We start from the raw sequence: 25,964 nt of genomic DNA on the forward strand, positions 1-25,964 counted from the left end.
GGGAGTTTTGGGAGTTAGCAGTGACAAGTCTTTTTCACTCATTCATTGGTAAGGGTGTATTTGTGAAAAAAGGTTAGTGCATTTTATTCACCCCTATGTAATCGAAAACATATCCGTGGAGTGTTCAGCTTTATTCATAGTGACGCTTTTTGGCTGCAGATATTTATGTAAGGCTGTGGGAGTTTTCATTTTCACAGTCCTTTAGCAATGTTTGTATTTACTCAAGCAGTACAAATAAAGCAGGGATGCTCTTTTGTTGGATAGTCTTAGCCTACCTGTTTGGGATTGTTGCTGGAGAACAGACTGCTAATTCCAGTTGCAATTTTCTTTAATACTTCACTCAGCTATTATGCCTCAGATTTGTTTTTGGACCGTGTAGTATATAATATGCAAAATATAATTTACTGATGTCAATGTTAAGATGAAAATGAAACATTAAGGTTATATAGTTTGAAGTACCACACAGCACTGTCTTTGGATTATATGTGAAGTTGAGTGCTTACATAAAGTGATGTTCTTTTCAGAGGAGGTAAGATGTAAATTCATGATGCAGGTATGAGGCTTGCTCTCACACACTGTTAATAGGCCTTCTGTTTTTGTGTCTGGATATTGGCAGAGACCTCGTGAAGAAGAGAATTGTACTCCAGGCAGAGAGGCAAATGTAAAATTCCTTGGGTCACAGAGAGGAGTAGGAAAAGTCAAGAAGGTCCTTTTTTGTGGTTTATGGGTGTGCAGGTGCAAATGTTTATTCAGAAATTCGCCTGAACAAATGAAACATGCCATGAAAAATGCAATGAACAAAATCACATTCTTCTCTGGTAATTTTCTTCGCTATGTTTCTCAAGTGTGATGCAAAGCTTCCTGTGTGTCTCACCTTGAGCTACTTGTTACCTCTTTTTGTTCACGTCTTGTTATCTATCCTTTTTTCTTTCTATTTTTTGAGGGACTCATTCTTTGCCTTTGCAGGTTTGCTCATATTCTTTGAGTAACTGAGTAAATTCAGGGATCTCTCAGGGGTTGAAATTCATCAGAAGATGATAGCACTGTCATTTTTCTTCCTTTTTCCTCTCTGCATTTTTGAGTTGTTCTTTCAGGACAGGCTCCTGTGGCTATGTGGATGATAGTGTGCACAGATCCTCAAAGTGAGACTGTTAAGGTTTTTGCTCTCTAGACTGTGATGTTTGTTAGGTGGCCTGTACCATAGTACTCAGGTCTTCTCTTTCAAGCTTTTCTTGCAGGATATTTCAAAGCTGTCTGTTTTAAAGTAGAATAAGTGATAACAGGGAGAGAGAAGTTGGGGGAAATGCTGGATTCCATAGCAAATGAAACTCAAAGTGCACAGCTTGTTTGGCAGCATTAGGTTCTCTAATGCACTTTGCAGCACACTTGCTGTGAACTGAGAGCCAGAGACCTTTTGTTCACTGTTTTAGAAAATTTCAGGCCCAGAACTCTGGCCAAAACAGTATTTAGACAAAAAATGTTGTATAGTCACTGCTCTGAAAGCCATAGTCTCCCTTCTAATGTTGAGGTTTTTGGACCATGCTCTATACTATTTTAAGCATCAAAGGCTTAATGAATGAGATACTTCAAATTGTGAATTATTTGCTCTAGCACTCGTTCACATGCAGTACCTTCTGCAGAATTTTTCTGGTATTTAGTAACAAAGTGGACAGGTTTTCCTCAAGTAGGTTTGTTTAGTCTGTGTTTAATTTTTTTTAGTTTTGTTCCCCTCTAGATTCAAAATCTTTACTGATTATAAACAAGACATTCTCTCATGCTGGTGATAAGTCTAAATCTGCCTTGGGACAATTGCCTCTTTCTTAGCATGATGTCAGTGGAAAGCCTGAAAGTACTGCCACACAGCAGTTTGCTTTCTCAGCTAGAAAAGCATTGTTGATTGTCAGTGCTTGTTAGGTCCTTTTTGTCATAGAAATTGGTTGTGTATAACATAGTAGTGACAGCCTTTGGTCAAATGCCCTGACTCTTTGTGGTGATACCCACAATCAGCAGGGTATCATGGTGTTTTCATTTGAGAATATAAAGTCATATTTTGCTGAACCTAGGCCTTGTTCAACTGGAAAGATTTCTTCCTGCTTTCTGCTGCTGGGTTTTTTTGTTGTTGTTATTACATGTTTGTGTCACGCAGAAATGAAAATGAAACAAAGGTACACAGGTTTTGGGCTGAGACAGATGTATTGGTTGTCAGAGAAGTGTTTTTGTGTGTCCTAATCTGTTCCCCCAGCTGTGTTTTGTGGTTACAGTAGTAGCCAAAAATATGTCTGGAAAGAATCCAGCATGAGGATAACACTCTTCTCTTAGGAGCATGCAATCTGTATATTTTTTTAAGGCAAACACCTATTATATATTTCTATCAGTTGAGTCTTTAGGACAATAATATGAAGGGAATCACTGCCCTCCTAAATTTTTCTTCAGCATTTTCCTCTGTTTTTCTTAATTGCTGATTGTACATTTTTTTTTAAATGAAACACTCCTATCTCCCTATGTGAACTTAGTGTCTGATTTATGGAAACAGGATTGTCTTGCATAGTGGATTTTATGGACATGTATTTTCTCATGTAAAACAATGTAGCGTTTCATTAGCATGCTGATAAAAAATGCATCAGCAACTTTGGTTTCTATATAGTTTGGGTTTGGTTTTTGCTTTTTTTTTGTTTGTTTGTTTGGGTTTTTGGTTTTGGTTTTAGTCTGTTTGATTTTGGGTGTGGTGGGTTTCTTTGGGGGTTTTTTGAGTGTAAAAGTGTCTTACAAACATTATTACTAGTCTGAAGGACACAAATTCTCCCACTTTCCTTCCCCTCAAACCCTGTATCCCTGCTTAGCTAATTAAACATCCCTTGTACTAGATGGCTGATGATACTCTAACATGTGTGTACAGATTCTTGGCCTGTTTACTCAGTCCAGGTAATTGATACCGTGCCTGAAGTCTGATTTGAGCCTTTTGGCCAAGGCCATCGTGGCTTCAAAATGAAACTGCATGACTTCCACATGTTAATCTAGTACACTTTTAACCTTGTGAAACACCTGCCTCTTTCCAGTATGACCTTAATTCATCCTATTTTCCCAGAAGGAAGCTTGCTCCTTCTGTCTTTGCTTTCCTCTTGGAGGGGTTCCCTCCAGCTCTGCCATCAGCTGCATGACTGGAATAATGCTTGTCCTGACCTGATGTCACAGCTGGAGGGGAGCACATCAGCCACCGGTCAGGTTGGAGCCAGCTTCTAAAGACTGGCTCACTGCTGCCATATGACACTGCATGCTTTGGCAAATAACCATTGCAATTTTTCTTGTCATATGCATATGTAGGTGGTCTTGAATGAGGGGAAGTAGAAATACAAATTTCTGCATAGCATCTCTTTTATGGACAGGATACATGCATTGCTCATGCCATCTTCCTCCATCTGAAATCTTGTGGATGTTGAGATTAGAATTATGAAGGCTCTATTTTTTCCTGATGCTTTAAGTAAATAAAACTAAGTAAATAAAACTAATACATCCAAAGAGGTTTGGTTTTTGTTTTTGTTTTTTTTTTTTGTCTGTAAAGCAGACAAAATGTGTTAAAGTCTGGCTTTGTCCTTTCAAGATGTCTTCTCCTGCTGTACCTGGTAGAGACTATCCCAGGTTTGTTGCTGAATGGTTAGAACAGGATGTGTGCCTGTACCTAGTGCAATTCACTTTAGAATTTGGCTTTTCAGTTTGGTTTAGCCTCAGTTTTTCAACTGAGATTTGGGACCTTTTAGTGTTGAGATGAAAGTGCCATGGGTCTGTAATGGAAGAGGAGCCTATGGCAATAGCATTGCCAAGTCTTTTTTTACTATGCTGTGTAGAGAACTGGGTGGCTAAAAATGGGTATAAAAAGATACTATTTTTAAGTAGGACTTTCTTTGTCTTAGCCTATTGTAGTAAATTTAGCCTTTCATAAAAGTTGTCAAATAGAATTAAAATAGCTTTAATAATAAATTATGTGAGTATGTATTGCTTAAATGTTTTTGCTGAGGTTTTGAAAGTGCCACAGATCACTAAAATGAGGGAAATTGCTGGGTAAATAACTGGTTTCAGTTTGCTGAAGGAGCAGATCAGCTTGCAACAGATTTTCTTCAGGCATAGAGGAAAAATTGTGTTTATTTCAGTATAGTTTATGTCAGGTTTTTTTTTCAAGGAGAAACGGAAAAGGATTGTTTCCTTCTTGGAAAATGTAAAAAAAAAAAAGAAATTTGATGTTGAGATCAGCTATTTCTACTGATTTAGTGATTCAGCATCTAAAAAGTCACCTTAGGTCAGAAGCTAAAGATAATTCTTCCTTTTGTTTAAAAACAAATTAATTTTCAATGAAAAACATGATGACTATGAAACTGAAACATCTAGTATGTAGTTTTGTTAGTAACATTCTCTAAATCTTCTAAACCTTGGATTTCTGTAAATGGAATTCTAATTTCCTTTGAAAGTAACTTGGTACCATGGTGAGTTTGGAAGATAATCCTAAAATGCAATTCTTTAAATTACTTTTTTTTTTTTTTTTTTTTTCTGTTAACCCAGCAGTATTGGAGATTAGAGAGACATTAGATTCTGGACTTTTATCAGCCTTGTTCTAGCTCTTACAACACTTTGGGGTACCTTGTGCACTTGCAGTTTTATGTGTGCATACATTGTGTGTAAGTGGGGCATATATGGCAGTTTGGAGAACATTGTTCCAGAAGGAAGGACCATTTAACCCTTCATTTCTTGAATGCAGACTAGAAATGGACAGAAAAATTTTGAAGCAAGGTAGAAATAGACTGCAAAACATCAGATGAGCTACACTCAGGGGTCGTACCACAGACTGGAAGCCAGTGATGTTAAATTCTGCCTTCTTATTTAGGAAGAATGCTATCTTTCCCTTCAGTATTAGGAAAGAATACTTCAGTATTAGGAAAGAGCTCCAGCTCTGTCCCAGGGGTGAAGTTCCATGGTGCAGCTGAGCTGAGCTAGCATCTTTGTTTCTGAAAGGTCTTCCTGCACCTCAGTCTTGTGTCTGCTCCTTAGCTGCCGTTCCAACGCTCACCTGACCCATCAGTGATTTAATACAAATCCCTAAAGCCACAGAATATTTCTCACTTTTTTTTTGATATTTATCTTGTGGTGTTGTAAGAAACTGAGTCTGCCCAAGGAGAGGCAGGACGGGCACCTGGCAGTGAAAACAGGGATGAGGGCCAAGTGGATTTAGGAAGGGAAACTGGAGTGGGTCACTGAGGTGTCAGAGATTAAGAAGTCTTTTTACAGCATAGGCTTCTTTGAACAGTTTGCTGTCTTGTGGACCTTTGGGAAGGAATTGTACTCATCTATCTGACAGAGTTGCTAAAAAGACTCTGTAGTGTGTGCATTCAAGGCATCATGGGGTGTGAGAGATTTTATAGGAGCAATCCTGCCTTACTGTATATGGAATGTACTACTGCTTTGGCCATAAAACTTTATTTCTCAAGAGACAAGATGTCATAAAGCTGTTGGATTGCCAGTGCTAGTGGTGACTCTGCCAGTCACGTACGAGCTCTTCTGTTGAGGATGGATGTAGTGCTCTTAGTAATTTTGTGGTGAGAGCAGGGCTCTCTGAGTCATTGAAGGTTGCTATGAGAAACCCAGTAGTGTTTCCATAGGGCATAGCAATGTAATTATAGAAGCTTCATTTGAAAATGGGTGAGGTGTCAGTTATTTGTAGCTCTGTTTCAGAGCAAGAGAAACAATAAATGTTGAGATGATTTTCTCTGCATCTGCGTGTGGTCTTCCAGGAGATAGGCTTGGGTTTGCTTTTCATCTGCTGGAGCTCTTGCTGATCTGGGTACTGTTCTGAGAAGCAGCAATAAAGGACATTCCCTATCAACCCAGAACAATTGTTTTGTAGTTTGGCTTTTGGCTCTTGCAAGGAAAGCAACAGATCCAAGAATCACAGAACACATTGCATGAGGAAATTTTATTAAACAGTAAATGCCTTGCTACGCTTAAAATTTTTGATAAAATGTTGAAGCATTGAGAGAGAATAATCCTGCAACATCTGTAAGGCTCTACATAAGAAACACTGTTTTATCTGTTTTATTAGAGAACATCCCAGTAGATGTGCTCCCCATCCCAGTGGGGGACTGACTGCCTGGCAGAAGATAGTCTGTAATCAGATCCCTGCAGCTCTGCATTGCTCTAGTGTGTCTGTTTAGAATCTAGCAGTGTCTTGCTTCATTTTATGGTTCATATTGCTTTCTGTGAGATGGATTTCTTCATCTGAAATGAAAATTGGTAAACATGCAAGTCCAAAATAAAGCTTGTGAGTTGGATTTATAAAAACCTATGCTATTGGTTTCAGTCAACTGAAAAATCAATTTAACTGGTTTTTTTGGATGTGAGCTCTAGCTTCTCAAGCTTTAATCAACATAACATAACTTTCCAGCCTTTTTTGCTGACATTGATTACAAGACTTCATAAAGTATTTAACTACAATTAGCATCTGAAGCAAAATCGTAGGGATTGGAAAGAATATTATTTTATTGACATTTTGCTTTTAAAGGGGGGGAAACATCAATGAAACTTGTTAATACTACCTCCTACTTACTTATCCAATAGAAATAAAAAATTATATGCGTGATAATTAAACAGACCAGATAGGTTTTGCAGATAATTCTTAGCTGCCTTAGAATACTGAGGGTAGAATATCTCAGTCTGCATGGATAGGAACAGAAAGAAGTGTTAAGAGATTTCTTAAATCTAGTGTTATGCTTTGATCACTCCTGAGAACAGGGGGAAGAAATTTTGGGTTTGTTTGCAGGCCCCTTAAATGTCACATTTGTGTGGGATTTTTTGTGGCTAAGTTGCTTAAGGACTTTGTTTACAATAGGGATTTGACAGGAAATAATGGAATATTTGTTTTATGGGTTATCCATCAGTAAAATGTTGTTTATTCCAATTCTAAGTGATTTTGGTAGGATTACTGTGGTATTGACACTGTGGGGAATAAAAACAAAACTGATGTATTTGCACCTGTGAGATAATGCACGTATCTCTCAGGTGCATTAATTTGTAAAATTATTTGCTCCTATATGATGATTGCCTTTAGGGGTTTGCATTTTGCAAGCTTACGGTGGAACATTTATCCACTCACTTCTATGTTAGGGTTATTTAGCATTCTTGGAATGGTGTATGCCGTCTCCTTGCACTGTCTTATGGCCTTGTGGTTTTATTAATTGCACTGAATTCCTCATCCTAGGATTGTAATGAGTGGGTTATTATTTTTTTTTCCTCATAGATAATCCTAGCAACCCTTCCACATTTTGTTTTGACCAGTGGCACAAGCATTACACAGCCCCTTTCACGAGATAAATACATTGCAATGTAGATGTAAGGAGAAATAACAGCAGCAGTAAAACAGCTCTGCTGTGACAGTGTACAGGTATAAACAAGGCAGTATATTCACATGTAATGTAAATCTTGTTTTATGCCTTTTTAGAAAAGAAATAGACTGATTTCAGACAAACGTATAATCTGTGAATTACATATCAAGTATAACACATTTTTTTGATTTTTTTTTTTATCTTGCAGCATTTTAATCACGCAGCTAAATAGTGAGTTGTTAGGTTGACAATCCAATGAAATCAGCATCTGTCAGGTAATATTTGAGGTTTTAGAGTCACTGAGTAACTAGATGTTCCCATATTTAATTTAGGTATTTAATTCTTTTAATAGCTAGGAAGAGAATTTTTGTATTCTGATATTGTAATTTCTGTATGTTCATCATCTTTGTTTCATGCTGTCATTCGGTAGAAGAGTAAGTGAAAAGTAATATATAATTTTAGTTATTGGGATAGAATTTTCTTACAATATCATTAGGTTACCTAATTTCAGAAGCATTGTATGAAAATACTTTATTTAATACCATATTTTAACCTTTTTCTCTAATGTTTCTTGTGTGCATCCATTTGCTACAGATCAAATGTAATGTCAGTTTCAAGCAGATGCTGAACTGTTGAATTCATTGTAATCTAGCTAATAGAGGTAACAACAAAGGATGTAGTTTCCTAATAGTAACCTGTGATTATGTGGTCTGTGAATAATACACAGTTAATGGAGAATGTATTAAGGTGTCAGTGCAGCATTAGGCACTGAAGTACTGTACTGTCTTATGTTCCTTGAATCTAAGAAGGAACTGGAATATCCTGATCCTCTTAAGCTACTGAATTGAAATCCTGAAAAAGATGTTTTCATGTAATTTGTTTTAATAGACTTTGTAAGCTCAAGGGGATGACTGACACTGCAAGATTATGATGTTACCTTGCCAAGCTGCTTACCAGAAAAAGCAGCAGAATTCTCCTTACACAGTGTGCAAGCAGGCTCTTTTAATACAGATGTTGAACCTTCAGTACAGATGTTGAGTTTTACAGAGGGAATTATCAGAGTGGATTATATGTTGTTCCTTTTCTCTGATTGTTCTGCTTTTTCACCTCTTCCCAAAACTCTTAACATAGTAAATATTGGGCTTTCATACAGTTCTGGAGGTACTTCATGAAGTACTTATTTAATTAAAACAAGATTGTACTGAAATAGGCTTGTCTAAACATACAGTAGTCTTAGGCACAGAAGGAAAAAAGTAACTAAGATTACTATAACATTTTGCATTCAAATAATGTTATGAAATGAGCTCAGATTGCTTTTGTCTTATTATTACTTTTGTCTAGAAAATGCAAAGCGTGCTTGAGCGAAGTGTGATTGCAGGACTCTGACCTATATTTGTCAGATTTAGCAGAAGCTGTCTGCTAAGTAGCACATCATCTACTAAATGCAATCATATTACTTCCCAAATCCAGGTTTCTAAAATGAAGTACAAAATGTATGAAGCTGATATTCTTCAACCAAATCAATCTTTCCTCTGGCTATTTTGAAAAGTTTACTGTCTTTCTCTGAAGATCCTTGTGTTCCTTGGGAAAGGCAGTAACTTGGCATTGGGAAAGAAGAAAATCCAAAGGGAAAAAAACCCCACAGCAGCATTCTTTCTCTTGTTTAGTCATGCATAACTTTAGCTTTAATTGTATGCGAATGCATTAGCTCTGTGTGAGTGTTTATGTAAAAGATACAGATTTAACTGTGATGATGAATCTTCCCTTTTGATTCTCATGCTTTGTAGACTCTGAATCTGAGCTTTACAAAAAAAAAATCCCTTTTGGGTATAGGTTAGGTGAAGGTGTATTTAAAGAGGCATTGAGAGTTTTCTGTTGAGGAGGAGAAGTAATTGGGTCCAAGTAGTTTGACAGTTACTTCATTTATATAACTTCCTGGGGATAAAGACAACAGAATGAAGTTAATTATAGCACTAGCTGCCAAGTAATGAGAATATTACTTTTCCTCAAAAAACCCCCACTAATTTACAGCATTTGTTGACTTTCTTGATGAAATGTGAATACTTGTTCAATGGAAGAGCATTTCATAACTTTGTAGAGATTGGAGTTAGAAGCAACCACTATCTGGTTGTTGTACAGAGGGCATTGAATGAAATATTCAGAATTCCTACTTAAAATAACTCGTGTTGCTCCTTGAATATACTTTTCTAGAGTTTTGCAACCGTTTTTCTATTCATTCATTTTCATCTGTGATCATTTTAACACATTTATTTTTCATGTTTAAGAAAATAGAAGACGCAGTCATTGGTAGCCATCCTCTCACTGAATACGTCTGTAAGTGGCAATTTTTGACTATTATGGATTTCTTAATAGAAAGGTTGTAGTGTTCTAGTCATGCATGAGGAATAGCATATTGCTAGTTCTTATCCCCACCTCAAAATTTTGTATTTTAAGATATCTACTATTTAAAATTCATATTTCTATGAAATAGGCATACTTCATATGTCTAGCAGTAGCTAGGCCAGTGTGAAGAGAGAATTGTGAAGACAGGTATAAAATAGAACTACTTGGGCACAAGACTGCTTTGTGAATTTACCTAGGTGCAGATCTGCCTTCAGCTTACCCACCAGGCCATGACTGTGCCTGGTGGACACCTGTGTCTTGCTGACCTCCTTGCTTCTATCTGGACAGGTGAGCAGTCAACACTTGGCATATTAATACAGAGAAGATCAAAACCATCATCCACCTAACAGGGCACACGTGTACGCAGCTGATCTCGTGCCCTCTGAGTCTTTGCTTTTCTCCAAGCATTTATTCAAAGCTCCTGACTTTATTGCATTTGTTTAAAGCATTTGACTTTTACAAATGCTTCTTCAATGATTCTTGATTATCAAGGTTCCCTCTAAAGCAATCACTCCTTGAGTTAGTGTGTTTCTATTCTATTATATGCCTCCTTTAATCCAGAAATCTTGATACGACTTTCTGGAACTAATAGGAAAAAATATGGAACTTGGAGCAAAAGAGGACAGGTAGAGGGAGGAGATGAAGCTGTTTTTAATGTTTGCATCTCTTTGTTGCAAGGGCAGAGTATCCCTGCTCTGCATCTGGACCTCTAAGCAGTGGTGGTGAGATGAGTGCACGTCCTCAAACCAGCCTGAAATCTTGAGTTACAGCACATGAGGGACACTTGAGGGACAGCCAGGACTAGACTTCAATTCTTCAGCCCGAAGCCAAAGACTGAGAAACGAAAAATGCAACTCCTGTCTTTTTGTATTTTTAAATACACACACACACAGATCTCACAATCCATCTCACACCTGTGGTGCAGCTTGCAGGCATCACCAGGAGCTCCCTCTCTGTTGCAACACACTGCGCTTGCACCACTTCTCAGCAATTATCAGGTTTCTGACTTAAATATGTCTTGCTGTCCAAAAGACATAATTCTTGTTTATGAGGCTCTTCTGAATTTTAAAAACTGATGACATCTGTTGTTCTCTCCCTTCATCTCCCCTTCCTTTCTTTTTTTTTTAATGTTATTGTTTGTTTCCATGTGGTAGTGTGTCACATATGAAGGTGTATTGGGATTTTTGAGGACAATATTGAAAGTTCAGTGCATGTTCATAGGAAAGCATTAAAGAGCCTGTGGGCAGATATTGGAGATAATTAGGAACTAGCTGGAACTGCTGCAGACTCGAGGGATGTTTGCAGGCTGCAGAACATTCCTACGGGAAAGAAATTGCTCTGTAATTACAGGCAAGGTCAGCGCAGTCAGTTCAATGGAAAAGAGATGGTGAGAGCTGGGGCGCCCTCCCATGAAGGTCATTGGATATTCTTAGTTAGACACAGTTGGTGCCACTTTTTGATGAAGTGCCTGGTGAAGTATACATTGTCTAGGGCTTCTCTGTGCTGTGAGCATTGCAGCCTTTTCAGCCTTTTCTTGGGAAAGAAGATTGACACTTATAAGTGTCAGGAATTTCTTGGTCACACTTGATAGTTCCTTTGAATCTCTAAAGTGTTTGGATGTGTTTTTCAGTGGTGTGAATCTCCCAACTCTTTAAAAGGCTAGTATGTGTTATTTGTGCATTTTTATTTCCTGAAACAGGTTTTTCAACACCTGTCTGGAGTATTTCAGCTCACTTTTTTTTTTTTTTTTTTTTTTTTTTTTTTTTTTTTTTTTTTTTTTTTTGAAAATGAGGCATATTTTCATGGTTGATGTGTAGCTTTGGCTCCAGGACATCCAAGCCATCTTAAATTCATCCTCAAGAGGAAAAACTTTGCTTCCCTTTCTTCTAAGGACAAACCCCTGAGTTCAGAAATATTCTGTGCCCAGATCTTTGTTATCAATAGTCTTCAAGTGGCAATACTAGTTGCAGGTATTCCTCCCTTCTGTTTCTCACTTGTTTTGTACCTTTTCCAGTTTGCCAGTGCAGTTGAATGTGGGGGCAACATTGGGGCTGTGGCAGGGATTGATTCTACTTAAAAGAGCAAAAACTTTTGGGCACAGCTCAAACTGATTGAAATTTATTGCCACAATTCCTAACCCTTTGGTGCATGGTGAGTTCAGGGAGGGAAGCTCTTTTAAAATCAGTTGCTGTTTTTGGAGAGTAAGTTTTCAGAGAGATCAGCTTCCAAGCCAGTTAATTTTTTTCTTCTTTTTAGGAAAGTAGTTAGTCTTGTTAAATAATTTCCTTTCACTTTTTTGATAGGATTGTTTAATGATTTTTATTAATTTTGAGATTGGACTAAACAACAAATTGTATCATCTTACCAGCTTCTATCTCTATAGTATTTAGCCTGTAATACAGTAACTCTATTACATGATGTGCAAATTTTGTACTGTAGTGTTCAGCAGTGACCTTAGAGGTTGCTCCCACAGTCCCCATTTGATAGCTGGTGGGATCATCTGCCATCAACTTGTGCCAAAGGAGTTGTGGCTGGCACTTTTAAAATACCTTGCTATCTTCATGGACACTGGTGTACATTTTTTCCTTCTTAGACTGCAAAGGGAGGGAAAACTACAATTTCCTTTGACCTTATGCAGGTTTGACAGGTAGGAAATCTGGTTAGGCTGAAAAATCCTGAAGTCTTTTCAAACACTCTTTATCTTCTATTTCTTTCCTTAAGATGTTTGGGTCGTCAGAATCTTCCAAAAGCAGGCTGTGAGTCCTTATTTGTTTTGGTTTCTTGGAGATAATAATTCAGAAATAGTGTGCACTCACTTCACTTTTCCTTCTTTGCTTTCCTTCCCTTCCCAGTCCCCTTTTATCCTCACCTTCAGATTCTCTGCTCTGCAGCCTTGAAGAGTAGGGGTTTGAATAAATATGAAATACTGGAGAGCTTGCTGCAGTATTGGTACATTTGGCTGTGCCTGGCTTCTTTCTGTCAACAAAAAAGGCACCTCAATGCATTTAGGATATTTTTAAGAGGAGAAGCCTTTGGTCTGTCTAATCTTGAAAGTGATGGTAAATGGGACTAAGGCAAGAGAAGGTTATTGACCAAGATGCAGATGAGTCCTTTTCTCAACCTTGTTAGTCTTGTGTGCAGTGAATAAGGACAGAAGTTGCATACAGATTTTATGCAAAGCCACTGTATCTATAGTTACCTGTATTTTAAAATCCACTTGTAAACTCATGATTCCTGTACAGTTCAAACAATTCTGTTTAGTGCTTATCTCTGCTCTCATATTTCAGAGACTTTGTTTTCTCAGTAAACATTTTTTTTTTATTTCTCTGTAGGATTAGTAAAGGGTTGCATCATAATACTCATGCTGCTAATATAAAATGTCAACTTTTGAATGCAGATGTCTGTTAGGAAGATTTCAGTGGGTATGGAAACAATGGCACTGATCCTTCAGAGGATCAAGTTTGCTTATGGGATAAATGCAGAAGTTTATCTACAAACCATTGTACTCTGAAAGTTTTTCTATGTTTTCCTACATATGAACTTTCTCTGGGCTGTAATTGATAAGCACCAGAAATTTGGAAAGGTGACATTTGTCATATCATCATCTTGCCATGATGAAAAAGAAATTAATAGCAGCCATTATTTTTAAAACTTCAGTGAGGCATAGTGCTGAAGAGGTCTGGCAGTGACTCACCAAATCTCAGGGACAGTGTTTCTGATAACTGTCAGCCAACTGTGTAGTGTTGTAAACTACTTTGCAACTTTGCCTTTCTGTCTTATCTAGTCTCTTTTTTTTAAACAAAATTAATTAATATGTCCATGCTAGAATGAAATAAGTGGTAAATTACAGGAAACATGAGGTTAGTATAGTGCTTTATGTAATAAAGACAAGACCATTTTTACAGCTCTGATGACTATTATGAATGCAGCTCTGAATTTAAATGAGCTCTCTCTAGCAGTAACTGTAGATGCAGTAACTGTGCATATGTGTGCACTTCGGATACAACTACTGGAATACCCTGAATGGCCTTTTGCTTGGTCTCTTGTGCTTTATTTGTATACACTGTTTTGTATAAAATTGACTTTGGGGAATTTTTCTCCCCTTTTTCAAATGGAGATTTAAGCAGCATTTGAATAGTTTTTAAATTCATCTGTATTGATTCAGACTTTTAAGCTCTAATTTTGAAGTACCTTAGATCTCTTCAAAGCAGTAGTTTAAGCCCTGGAGGAATCTTCCCAGTCTCTTTGAGACTGATAAGTTCAGTTCTGTATTTTCATGGTTTGGAGCATCTTTTCTATGAGGAAAGTCTGAGAACTGAGACTTCAGCCTGGAGAAGAAAAAGCTTAAGGAGATCTTCTTGTTGTGTACAGTTGTTGGGAGGGAATTAAATGAGAGAGACAGGCTCTTAATGGTGGTATCCAGTGACAGAACCAGAGGCAGTGAGCACAAATTGAAACACAGATGGTTCCCTCTAAACATCAGGAAATGCTTTTCTGTGAGGATGACTGAGCACTGGCACAGAGAATTCATAGGGTTTTCATCCTTGGAGATATTCAGAAACTGCCTGGATACAATCCTGGGCAACTGACTCCAGGTGACCCTGCTTGAACACAGTGGTTGGACCAGATGATGTCCAGATGATGATTCTGTGATTCTGTTTGTGTGCCTCAGGGTCTAATCCTGTGCCTGCTCTATCACTAACATCTCCCTTCCCCATCTTCACTTCAAAGTTGTGAAATCTTTAAGACTTTGCTCCAGAGACTGTGAGCAGGACAAAGCTCTTCCCCCTTCTCCCCCCCACCAAAGTATCCTTCCCAGATACATTTCATTAGCTATACATGTCCATTGTGAAAAGTTTTGGGAATTTTGGAAGTGAAAAAGAAAATTTTGTCGTTTGTCTGTGTATATCAAATACAAGTATATCAAACATGTATGTTCTGAATAATGTTTTTATCTATATATAATACACTGTGTAGGAGTCCAATATACAATCCTTAATCATAATACTTTGATTACTGTAACAGTAGTACCAGTATCTTTAACTTGTTTTGTGACTTTTCTTATTCACTTTTTTCTTTCTGTGTGTGTGTGTGTGCTTTGCCTTGCAGAGCTGGAAGAATCCAGGGATTTCAAGTTTTGAGTAGCGGGCGTCTAACAAGATTACCACACCTAAACTGAGAAGGGAGATGCAGCTCTGAGTACCAGATTGGTGTGTGCACTGCATGTTCATGAAAACGCACATGTTTTTGTCATCACGTAGACTTGCTCTGGCATATTCCTGAGAGCTTTGCAATTGATGAAAATTAATTTGAGAACCAGATGGAGCACCTTGGCAGCACAGGAATCAGTAATCCATGGAAAGACACCTGCCAGTAATGTTCAACTTTCCACATGGTCTTCACGGGTGAAAAAAGTCTGCAAGAAGAGAAAGAAAAAACACCCTCTGTGCAGGAGAAGCCTAATAAATACCTCCACAATCTAAATCGATAGCTGTGAAGGAAACAGAAGAATTAAGAGGGCAGTGGAAACTGATTTAGTTCTAGCAGAGGAATAATGTATGGTCTTCAGCACGTTTTGCTTTGGGCTCAGTAGATTGTGAATGGACGATAAATCGTGACCTTCTGCTGAGCAATGATGACTGGAAGTAAATAAATTGAGGAACTATGGGACAAGTCTGGGCATTGAACTGAGCAAACCTCACCGTCCTTCTTGAGTTAACCAGGTCATCAAACTTGCATATCCCTTCTCCCTCTCCTTTTTCCTCTTTTCACTTAGTGTGATATAAATACTAGCTAATTGAGCTCATAAATGTTATTCAAATAAAACCATTGGAATACTTCATATGTTTCCTTCTTGTACAGCTGCAAATGTTGTGTCTGGAACTATGAATCTGTGCTGTAGACAAGCATCAAGAAGGAAAGATCCTGTCAAACAAGCAAGGAAAATACCTAGAGAAATAGTGAACCCAGGAAGTCAGATTTTTAATGCTGCTTCTCTTTCTTTTTTAGATGATTATATTTCTTCCTTCCTTGAATTTTAGAAGATTTTGAAAGAGTGCTTACTTGATGTGCTTTAATTCTGGCATTTGTTTTTATGGTAGAATGAAAAGTCTGTGATTCCTTGTAGCAGAAAAAAAGGGAAAAGCAAAGGAAAAACAGCTTGACATTGTAGCCCGTTTCACAGGAGAGAGAACTTCATGGTTCACCTGAGGCAAACTTACCTACTTTGAAAGCTAAAAGCTTTAGAGCATTTTTGATTCTGCTATAAATGAAGAGGGGGTTCTTTTTCATTCGTGTGTGGCAGCAAAAAGTGGGAAAGCAGGCAAGATAGCGTGATAAACAGTTCAGGCTGTGTTGGGTCTCTGGTGGAAAAAAAGTGCTGCGATGAAAATTGGATTGGCTTTGGATTGCAAAAACTTTTGAGTCCAACGAGCGGTTGAGTACCAAGAGGGATTTCCCAACTGGCCTGGCACACCAGTGCCTGCACAAGTTCGGGTCTGTTGTTTCACACGGTTTGTGTGCCTTTTTTTCCCTTTATGCAATCTCTTTCAGCTTTAGCAGCAGAAATACATCAGATGGAAAAGATATGCCAGAGGGCAGCTTGGAAAAGAGGAATGTCATATATATACATATATATGTATGTGCGTGTGTTTAAATTTCTGCAACTGAACTTTTGAAGAAAATCTGACTGGAGGAAGTTTTAAAAGCCTTAAGTTACTTGAAACCTACACATTTGCAACTCTTTGTCTCTGGAATTGCATTACGCTAAACTGGAATCTCAGGCTGAATAAAGATTATATCAAGTTGAGCAAAAAGATGACTTAACCATTTCTTGAGCGCCTCTTATGAAGTAGCTGTTTCTCCAAAGGATAAGTGCACCCCCACTCTACAGACTCAAAACAAAAATGAACCTGAATTTTTTTTTAAGTGTTACTTTTTCTTAGCCAACTGCCATCATCTTTTATAGAGGAATTTTTCACTATGCATTTGGTGGATATTTATAAACACTGACCCCATCCTCCTCCCTTTCAATGATCTATCCAGGTCAGTCTTATCAATAAAAAAAAAAAAAATTGATTTAAATTTTGTGCACTAGACATATTACTTTCTTATGTCAAAAAATAAAATATTTAAAAAGCATGTATGCAGCAGTGGAACATGGGCCTGTTCTTTGCAGCGATTCCAACATCCTCTGCCTCTCCTGGAAAGGCAGAGTCCCCAAAAGTGAGAAGGAGAAACCGGTGTGCAGGAGGCGGTACTATGAGGAAGGCTGGCTGGCAACGGGCAATGGCAGAGGAGTTGTGGGCGTCACTTTCACTTCCAGTCATTGCAGGAGGGACAGGAACACCCCTCAGAGAATCAACTTCAATTTGAGGGGCCACAACAGTGAGGTAAGCCAAACGTGTGTTACATGCTAAAGAAAATGGTAGCTACCTTCTCTCTTCTCTTCTCTTCTCTTCTCTTCTCTTCTCTTCTCTTCTCTTCTCTTCTCTTCTCTTCTCTTCTCTTCTCTTCTCTTCTCTTCTCTTCTCTTCTCTTCTCTTCTCTTCTCTTCTCTTCTCTTTGTTTAAGTATTTCTGCTTGGAATTTGACAGAGTGGTATGAAGGAGGCTCAAGACTAATCCAAATGGGATTTGGGTCGGTTGGAATTTTTCTGGTAAATTCAAGCATACACGACTGATGGTGGGAGGTTCACTGGAAATGTGTCTTGTTTTGGTCTGGCCTACTTTCTCCTTCATTCCCCAGCACCTGCCAGTTTCCAAGCAAATGCAGTAAATGCATGTTAATGGAAGTTGAAAGCTGTGATCGTCAACTGCTTTCACACGGTAGTGAAGTTTGGCCTGGAAGAGTAATGGAAAGGCAGGGCAATGGGAGAAAAGCTTGCTTGAAGTCTGCCAGATTTTCAGAAGCTGCAAACTGGAACAGCCTGTGACAGGAGATAGCTGTTGTATCTGGAAAAACTTCTCATTTTGTTAGAAAAAAGGCCAAGTGTGACTTCTCAGAGAAATGCTGAGGTGCCTTGCAGTAAAATGCCATAACTTCAGTGTGCAAAGCATTGTCCTGAGTACAATGATACAAAAGCTTTTCCATTCATGTTTTCTGAAAGGCATAAATCTGTTGGTATAAACTGGTATTTCAGCTGCGCTTTATCGTCTCCCTGGCACCCATCTCTTTGTAGAATGCTTTGTGGAAAGTGCAGGTGATGCCCAGTAGCATAGCCAGTGTCTTAGACAACAGGGAGAGCCTAGTTTGTTTCTGCTTTTTAGTTAGGATGTGTTTGGATGTGCTCTTTGAGAAGAATCTGTTCAAATCAAAGATTTGCTCTTAGGTTGGTGGGTGGAATGACATTTTAAGTACTGAAAATGAAAACCAAAGATACACCAAATTTACAATGTGTTTTTTCTTGTCTCTTGCTATTTATGGGGCGAGCTCTGGGTATGTATGTTGCCCTTTCAACCCAAGCTGGACCAAAGTTTCAGGTTCTTCTGTAACATTAGGAACAATCCTCTTTTAACAAAAAAAAAAGGGAGCAGCCATCAAATACTTAGTCTGAAATAGTTGCTTCCACATGCTTTGTGTGTATGGAGGTGTGTGGGTGTATGGTAAATCATACAGACTTCTATATGTATAGATGAAAGACAGATTAATGTATATATTTGTATCAGGTTAATTCAAAAAAATTACAGCCACATTTTCCCAAAGGGAAGAATGATATTTGAATCCAGCATTTTGGTTTGAGTGACAGCTAGTTGTCTGTTTAATTTTCAATTACAAATTGCATATTGTTTTTTTAGTGTGTGTGACACAATAATCACTTTTCATTTCTCCATATTTTGTTATCTAAATTTACAGTGAACCTGGGCACTTGTTATGTTTTGGGAACAATATAGGAAGTTTCTGTTTCTGTGAAGTCTTATTGCAGAACTTGGAAATACAAGACTAGGTTTCAGTATGTGCCCATTGAAGTGGAGAAGATGCTCATATGCATGCTGCCCTTTGGGTTTGGCCAGTTTTGCTTTATTTACTTCATTGGCCCTTAGAGTCTCTTTCTGGGTTATTGCATCACTGCTGTGTGGATTTAGCTGTGCTGTTTGCGCATCCTTTCAGCTAACAGTGATTGGCATGAGATAAAGACTCAAATGAAATGAAACTTCTCTACTTGAGTCTTTTTGTTGTGGTTGTTTTGGTCAGGCTTGTGATTAATAAAGGGCTGTGTTCCTGTAAGCAATCCTCCTGACAGCAAGAATTGTGTCAATGACCAGAGCAGAGACTCCCAATTTATGTCTCTCTAAAACTAAACTGACATGGTGGAATATGAGTGAAGGAAGAGAGAAGTGGCTTTAGTGGAATTAGCTTTCTGTGATGAGTCTGTGGCTGCTATCAGATTTTCCTACTGTCATGTATTTCTGACTATCATTGTAAGTAAAAGTTCATTTTTACAAGATGATGTGTTACACAGCACTCTTCACCAGGCTTACTGAATTTAATCCTTTTCTAGGAGAATCCCACTGATTAGGATAGGAATGTTAAGGATATATAGTTGAATGGACAGTGAGACTTTCTTTAGAAAACACCTTTTCTTCTAAGTCTGTCTGCTGAAAGATTCTTGAAAGAAAATATTGAACAGCAGTGCTTATTGTTGCATAAGAAGGAATAAATGTTTTTGTTTTTTATTCTCCTGTTAAAAATAGCCAACAGCAACATTCTCTCTACTGTGTACCACCATTTATAATGGAAGATGCTGATTTTGCAAACATATCCTGGTGTGTGTTTCTGATTAAAGCCACGTTTGTTGCACAGACTGGGCCCTTAGATTGTGGTTGACTTAAAACTTATAAGAGACTGTTTGATTTGCTTGCCAGTTCTAGAGGCCTATTGTGTTGTCTTGTTGCCAGAAATAGTGATTTATACCTATTTTAGAGTTGATTTATAAATGGTGATTTATACCTATATTTTTGTCTGGGATAAAGCTAGGGTGCCAAGTGAAGTTTATTGCTTTTCAGTCATACAGTGCTCCTTCAACATTAGTGTGCGTTCAGTTATTAAGTACAAAATGCTGAAATGAACAGAATGGAAGAGTGACAATATAGAAGCTAAATGTTTTCCATTTAGAGTGTAATTAACACTCTGCTGTGGGCAGAGCACTACACTGTATTTCAGTTTTAAAGTGAAAATCTAGAAAAAGAGGTAATGTGGCAGTGCTGTGCTTCTGGCGAGAATGTGAGACTGTTTATAAGTGAGTCAAGAAGGTGAATGCTAGTGATGGATTTTTGCAATCTTTTTATGACTGCTGAAGACATTCGCTGAAATCTTTTTGGTTTATTTTCCTGAGTCTAATAACATGCCTGTAGCCTATCAGAACGAACAAGAATGAGGAATCCCCAGGACTGAATTACTGACATACATATTATAGTACTGGATTTGAATGACTTTTCATGTTGAACAATAATTGAGAATTAAAAGCACTGTAGTGTGAGCCACTTGTGTTTCTGCAATTGTTTTGCTTGGTTGTTAGAGTTTGCAACAACCTCTTTTTGTTTTGTAGTTACTAAGGAGAATCACAAACTTCAAATAAGCATATTCCTGCTTATTCTGTGGCAAGGGGTGAAAATATTGCATTTTGTGATACAAAATGTGTGACCAGTAGGCTTTGAAGTGTGCTAGACTGAATATTTTTTTATAGTGCTACAGAGATACCAACTTTCAGCATCTGATCCATCTTGAGTTTTCTGGGGAGAGATTTTCAGGAGGCTTTGTGAGAGATAATTCAAAAAAAACCCTCAAAGTTAATTTAGGAGGCTTCAGTTAGCCTTATAGAGATTTTTCCTTCCAGTGAAATATTTTGCAGATCTAATTGGTTGGATGGTGCCATTATAAGTGTTTCTTCTAATGGTTTCTGTTGTGTCTAGTGTATTAAGATGGTATCAATTTTTATGGCACTTAATGTTTCTTAAATTGCTAGTGCTTAAAAAATGTTTTGCAGGTGTACATTTACTTTTGACTGTGCTAACTAAAAAGACATCTTTGATATATTTAATAAGAATCAGTATGCTAATTGCTAGACTGAGGCATTAAAAACTATTACAAGTATATGCAAATTAGATGCAATGAATTAAGTAACAAGCTGAATACATTATTGAGCATATATAACATTTTTTACTGTAAAGATAAAGGAAATTATTTATTTACATTTGTCATTATTTGAGTGTTCTAAGCACATGTCTGCAGCTGCAAAAAACCCACCCCGTTTCATTTAGCACAGATTTTAGTAGATAGGGATGTAACCTATCTCAGCTGGACTGTCAAATGAATTAGTTACAGCTTTTCAAAGGAACACTGTCCTTCAAAAATATTCAATACATGTTAGTTTTCATACTACATTAGTTACAGAAGTCTGCACAGTTCTTGGCTTTGTTTTGTTTTAGAGTAGAAGGAGCTTAAAAATGTTTTTTTCCTGGTTTTAAAAAGAAAGAAAGCTTTTCTTTATCCTGTCCCATTTTTTTTGAGGTTTTATGTATCTTGCAAAGCAGATTTTTTCCAGCAGTCTATTGCTTGTTTAGGAAATAAATTTTAAAAACCCAAACAAATAAGCCTTTCCAGTAGTGTTTTTTGATTTGTAGTGTCACTGTGAAGATAACAGAAAAACAATACAGGAAAACTTTTTTGTTTGTTTGTTTAAACTTTGTTCTAATGTAACTGGCATTTGAAAGTTAAATGTGATTTGTTTATTATGATTCTTGGACAGAAAAATTGAATCAGCATGTGACTCTTTACAGTATGGATCCCTTGTATCAAATGTTGCTTTCAGACACAGCTGGAACAGTTGTTACTGGTGAATAATTAAAAAATCCTGAGGTAGAATGATGCCATGATGATGCCTTTTGGCTTTAGAAGTCTTACAAGACATACGCTGTTGTAAACTGCAGTGGTACTGCAGATCTTTTTTCTGTTTTTCTGTCACTGCACAAAGAAGACAGGATGTTTGTTGGCAGAAATACTGTCTCCTTCTTAAAGCAAGCTAGTGTAATTGGAAAAGACAGACAAGCTTTTGGGCATACAAGATTCTGAATAAGGACTTGTATTTCTGAAAGCCTGTGTGGTTTTTACATCCCTCCTACCTGATACAATGCTAAATCTTTCTTCAAACCATGCCCTTCCTCTGTCCTTAAACCATTGTGGCTACAGAAAAATAATGCTGCAGAGAGGCAGGACTGGTGGGAAGTGACTTGCAGGACAGCAGGTCCCGTGCCTGCCTGTGCTGGCTCTGTTTGGGTTGGAGTGTGACTGGTGCTGCCAGGCTGTTCTGACTGCCTGCTTGCAGAAAGGACAGACACCTTGGGCTTTCGTGCACCTCCTTGAACTGTCTGCTCTGCACTTAGTCAAGGTGCTTGAGTGCTTTTGTTTCTTCAAGCAAATATTAAAAGAGCCAAAATACATTTTAAACCTTTTTGATAGTCTTTTATCAGTCTTTTCAACCTTTGCTGAAGTTTGAACGTGCTCCATTGGCATGCAGAGGTGTCTTTCATAGCCTTCTCTTAGGAGAATTGTTAAAGAAAATAAATGGAGCAGTAAGTTGGAAATGGTTGATCCTTTTCCCTTAAATGACAAATAGCAGTCTTGCTGTTTCCCATTTCTATGCCCAGTATCAATTTGCAAATGCCAGGGTATGGCCTAAACTCGTGTACCAGCACACCTCCTGTATAGTTCATTCACTCTAAGAACTGTGACCACTTTTCTTTTTCTTTGTGGTACTGTTTTTTTTCCAGTCACACCCTGCTCCTACTTTCACAAATATTTTTGGGAAAAGTATTTCTTTCTGTCCATTTTTCTCAATTGCCTCAGAATCCCAGCCTCTCTGTCCAATGTTTATTCTTATGCAGTTGTGGCTTTGAAGCAAACCATCCAATATTGCCATAATTGTTGCTGAGTAATGAGAGTTGGTAATGCTGCATTGATCTGCTACTTGGAAATTGCTCTTGTAGGTCATGCAGCAGTTTGTTTCCTGCAAAGGTTAGGGCATCAGCTTGAGAAAATTTTAAATTACAGTTTTTTTGGTTTGTAGTAATAAGCATCTAGATAATTACCCTGAAACCTGAGGAAAAAAGGAATATATGATGTGAAAACAATATTGTCAGCTTTTAAACAAAAGTAATTATATTTGTAAGTGGGTCATCCATGCAGTTAAAAATTTTATCATGACATAACATGTAGCTAAAGTTTGGTTATTAGATAATTCTACTCAAAAAAGTTTGAAGTGGAATCAAGCTCACCTATAACAGAAATTACCCCAAGTTTTTATTCAAAGAATTGCTGAAAGATAACAACATGCATATTTTAAGATACTGACATGCCTGAGGGGCATTTCTTGCTTTTTGAATTAAGGTGAAGATACTTTGTTGTTCTGTATAGAAGCAGTTGTTCCACGTGATAATTTGTGTGTTCAAGGAAAATAAATGCATTTTCTTTAACATAAGTTTAATGACGAAGACCTACTGATGTACTGAATAGACAAGATTACTCACCTATTAGACAGTGGATACCTAAGCTTGGAATATGAGCACTTTCTGAGTAAAGTGTTCAATAAAGAATTTATTATGGACTTCTGAAGGCCTTGTATATATTGAGCATCTGAATAGTGGAGAAATTAGGTTTTATGATGGCATTTCTGAGCCATAATAATCATTAAGGACACTGCCTTGGTTTAAACAGTTCCCAGAGGAGTTCATCAAATTACAGATAGTCTGAACAGATAAGATACCCATTACAAACTATAAACATTTCACAATATAATTGAATGTAGAGTACCAAGTAACTGCTTGTCAAGTGTAGCTAGAATGTAGTAGGACAGACAAAAATATTTTATAAGCGCTTGCCCTTGGGCAACCAGCATCTCTGCTTTAATAGCAATCCTTTGTGAACATACATGAACTTCTGAGGAAATTCTCATTATCCTCTTTGCATTAGGAACTTCTTTAAAGAGAAACAATCCACTTGTATAATACAAATGTTATGGGAAGTAATGAAAATGAAGTTGAATTGGGGAAGTTCTTGTGCATTTTCAAAAAGAAATGCTGGTTTATTGTTTTCATTGATATTGTGATATTCCAGTTCTACAATTACTTGACAAATTCATATACTGGGAAATAGTATCCTTATGCATTGATTTTTCTATTATTATTATTATTATTATTATTATTATTATTATTATTATTATTATTATTATTATTATTATTATTATTATTATTATTATTATAATAAGGAAATTAAATGTACATAGATGACTTTACTAATGAATAAAACACAGCTTTGTTTACCCTAATCAGAAGGTTGAACATGAGCTAGCAGTGTAACTGTTACTGCAGAAAGGGCAAATGGTGTCCCTGGTGGCATCAGGAGAAGTGTTGCCAGCTGTTTAAGGCAGGTGGTCCTTACCCTCTGCACAGCACTGGTGAGGCGACACCTGGAGGATCATGTTCTGGGGTGGGGGCTCCCCAGTAAGGGAGGTCAGTGAAGGGCCACAAAAAATGATTGAGGGACTGGAGCAGCTCAGAGGAAAGACAGAGAGTTGGGACCATTCAGCCTAAAGAGAAGGTCCAAAAGAATCTTATTCATGTATGCAGGGAGGGTGCAAAGAAGATGGAGCCAGGCTCTTTTTGGTGGTTCCCAGAGACAGAGGTAAAGGGCACAAACTAAACTGCAGGGGGTTCCCCATGAACATCAGGAAAAGTTTTTTTATTGTGAAGGCAGGTGGCTTAGATAGCCCAGAGGTTTTGGAGTCTCCACCCTTGGAAATAATCATAAGAGCCATCTGAACAACAGTCCTGGGCAAGCAAATCTGTGTCCCTGCTTGAGCAGGGAGCTCAGAATTTCCAGAGGTTCCACCCAAATCACTCTGAGACTGTGAAATCTATTTGTAAATCTAAGTGAAATCTCTTGCACAAAAACTGGTGAAGCAGCATCAAAAAACAGCTCTTGAAGGCAGGCAGGAAGTGCTAAGCGTACAGAAGTGTGGAGAGAATCCATTCAAGTTTGGCTAAAATGAGAACAAACTGCTGTGCTAGAAGAGGAGGAAATTTTTTTTTTTCTGTGGAGAAATCCATATGGTTTCCCAAGCAGTCACAGATTTGGAGAGCATAATCAAAATCCTCATGCAGAGTTACAGGCAGAGGTTTTTAAAATGCAGAAGAAAGTCAAGCTGTTGGATGTGAGTGACTTCATAAGAGAAGCAGAATTTGGGAAGGAATATTGTCATTGAGCTGAAGAGAAGGAACTGTTTAGATGCACAAGTCACGCTATTTGAAAAGTTTTAGAAGAAGCTACGGAACGTGAGTCTGTTGTAAGCTATAGAAACCTACAGCCCTGCTTCAAACAAAGTGATAAAAATGCTAAATGTAGACACTGAAAGATCAGACTTCTGGAGGAAATGATATCACAGGGTAGCAGTGCCCCAGTTACTGAATTGGCTCATTGCTTGTAAAATGAGAAATGGCAATAATTGTTTCATGCAGGAAAGACAAGGCAGAGGTGTGAAGAAGCCTGCAGCAGCAGATGCACGCTGCCTGCGAGAGGTGTGTGCTTGCACCCGCCCGTGTGCAGGAGCCGCAGGTGCAGCTGGAGTGCAGCCAGTCTCAAAGTGTTGTCAGGGGGGAGAATGGCCCTGGCTTTCGTGAAGCTGAGCAAACGTGTGGGGGGTCTGGCAGGCACTGACAGGCAGCAGAAGGCAGCAGTCAGTTGCACAGATGTAGCTTCCAGAGGATGGTGGCCAACAGCAGAAGGCTGATTATCAGCAGTATGGCCGTGTCCTGTTAATGTCTTGAGTGGTGTCCTGGAGAGGGGGCCAGATATAAGCACCTGCAAGAGACGTTGGAGAAGTTGGGGAAGAGTGAAGAAATGCAGTCTTCTGAGTAAGGTGGCAAAAAGAGAGTTCTTCCAGCTAGGGAAGAGACAGCTCTAAAGCCTCAAACCTGAAACAGCTAGAGGGGGATTTAGTTTTACAGGAAAACCAATTTCCCCAAAAAGAATATCAAGGTCATTCTTCAGGTAGAGACGCAACAGAGAATTATGTCAGTGGAAAAAAATAAAGGTAGAAAGGAGACTCAAAAATCTCGATTGTTTCAGTACAAAATACTAAAAATGGGGCTATTTAACCTTAAGCTGTGCCAGGGAAGTTTGGGTTAAACAACAGAAAAAAATTCT

The 25,964-nt window shown here is 38.0% G+C and overlaps 1 protein-coding gene across 4 annotated transcripts in view; it reads left to right on the plus strand.

The window, feature by feature from the left end:
- Window positions 1-25,964, plus strand: part of TULP4 (TUB like protein 4) — a 149,739-nt gene that overhangs the window by 10,422 nt on the left and 113,353 nt on the right. For 3 of the 4 annotated variants that reach the window (XR_014615997.1, XM_084201799.1, XM_084201800.1), the window contains exon 2: window positions 14,877-17,158. Coding sequence is in view for 3 of the 4 variants with exons in the window: in XM_084201799.1 (XP_084057925.1) it covers window positions 16,907-17,158 (252 nt within the window). In the remaining variant the exon portion in view is untranslated. Of the gene's footprint in view, window positions 1-9,675; window positions 9,699-14,876; window positions 17,159-25,964 lie in introns of those variants that run through there. The other variant, XM_084201801.1, reaches the window with a different exon arrangement.

The sequence above is a fragment of the Fringilla coelebs genome (assembly GCF_963513975.1).
Source record: "Fringilla coelebs genome assembly, chromosome: 3".
Taxonomy (NCBI): Eukaryota; Metazoa; Chordata; class Aves; order Passeriformes; family Fringillidae; genus Fringilla; species Fringilla coelebs.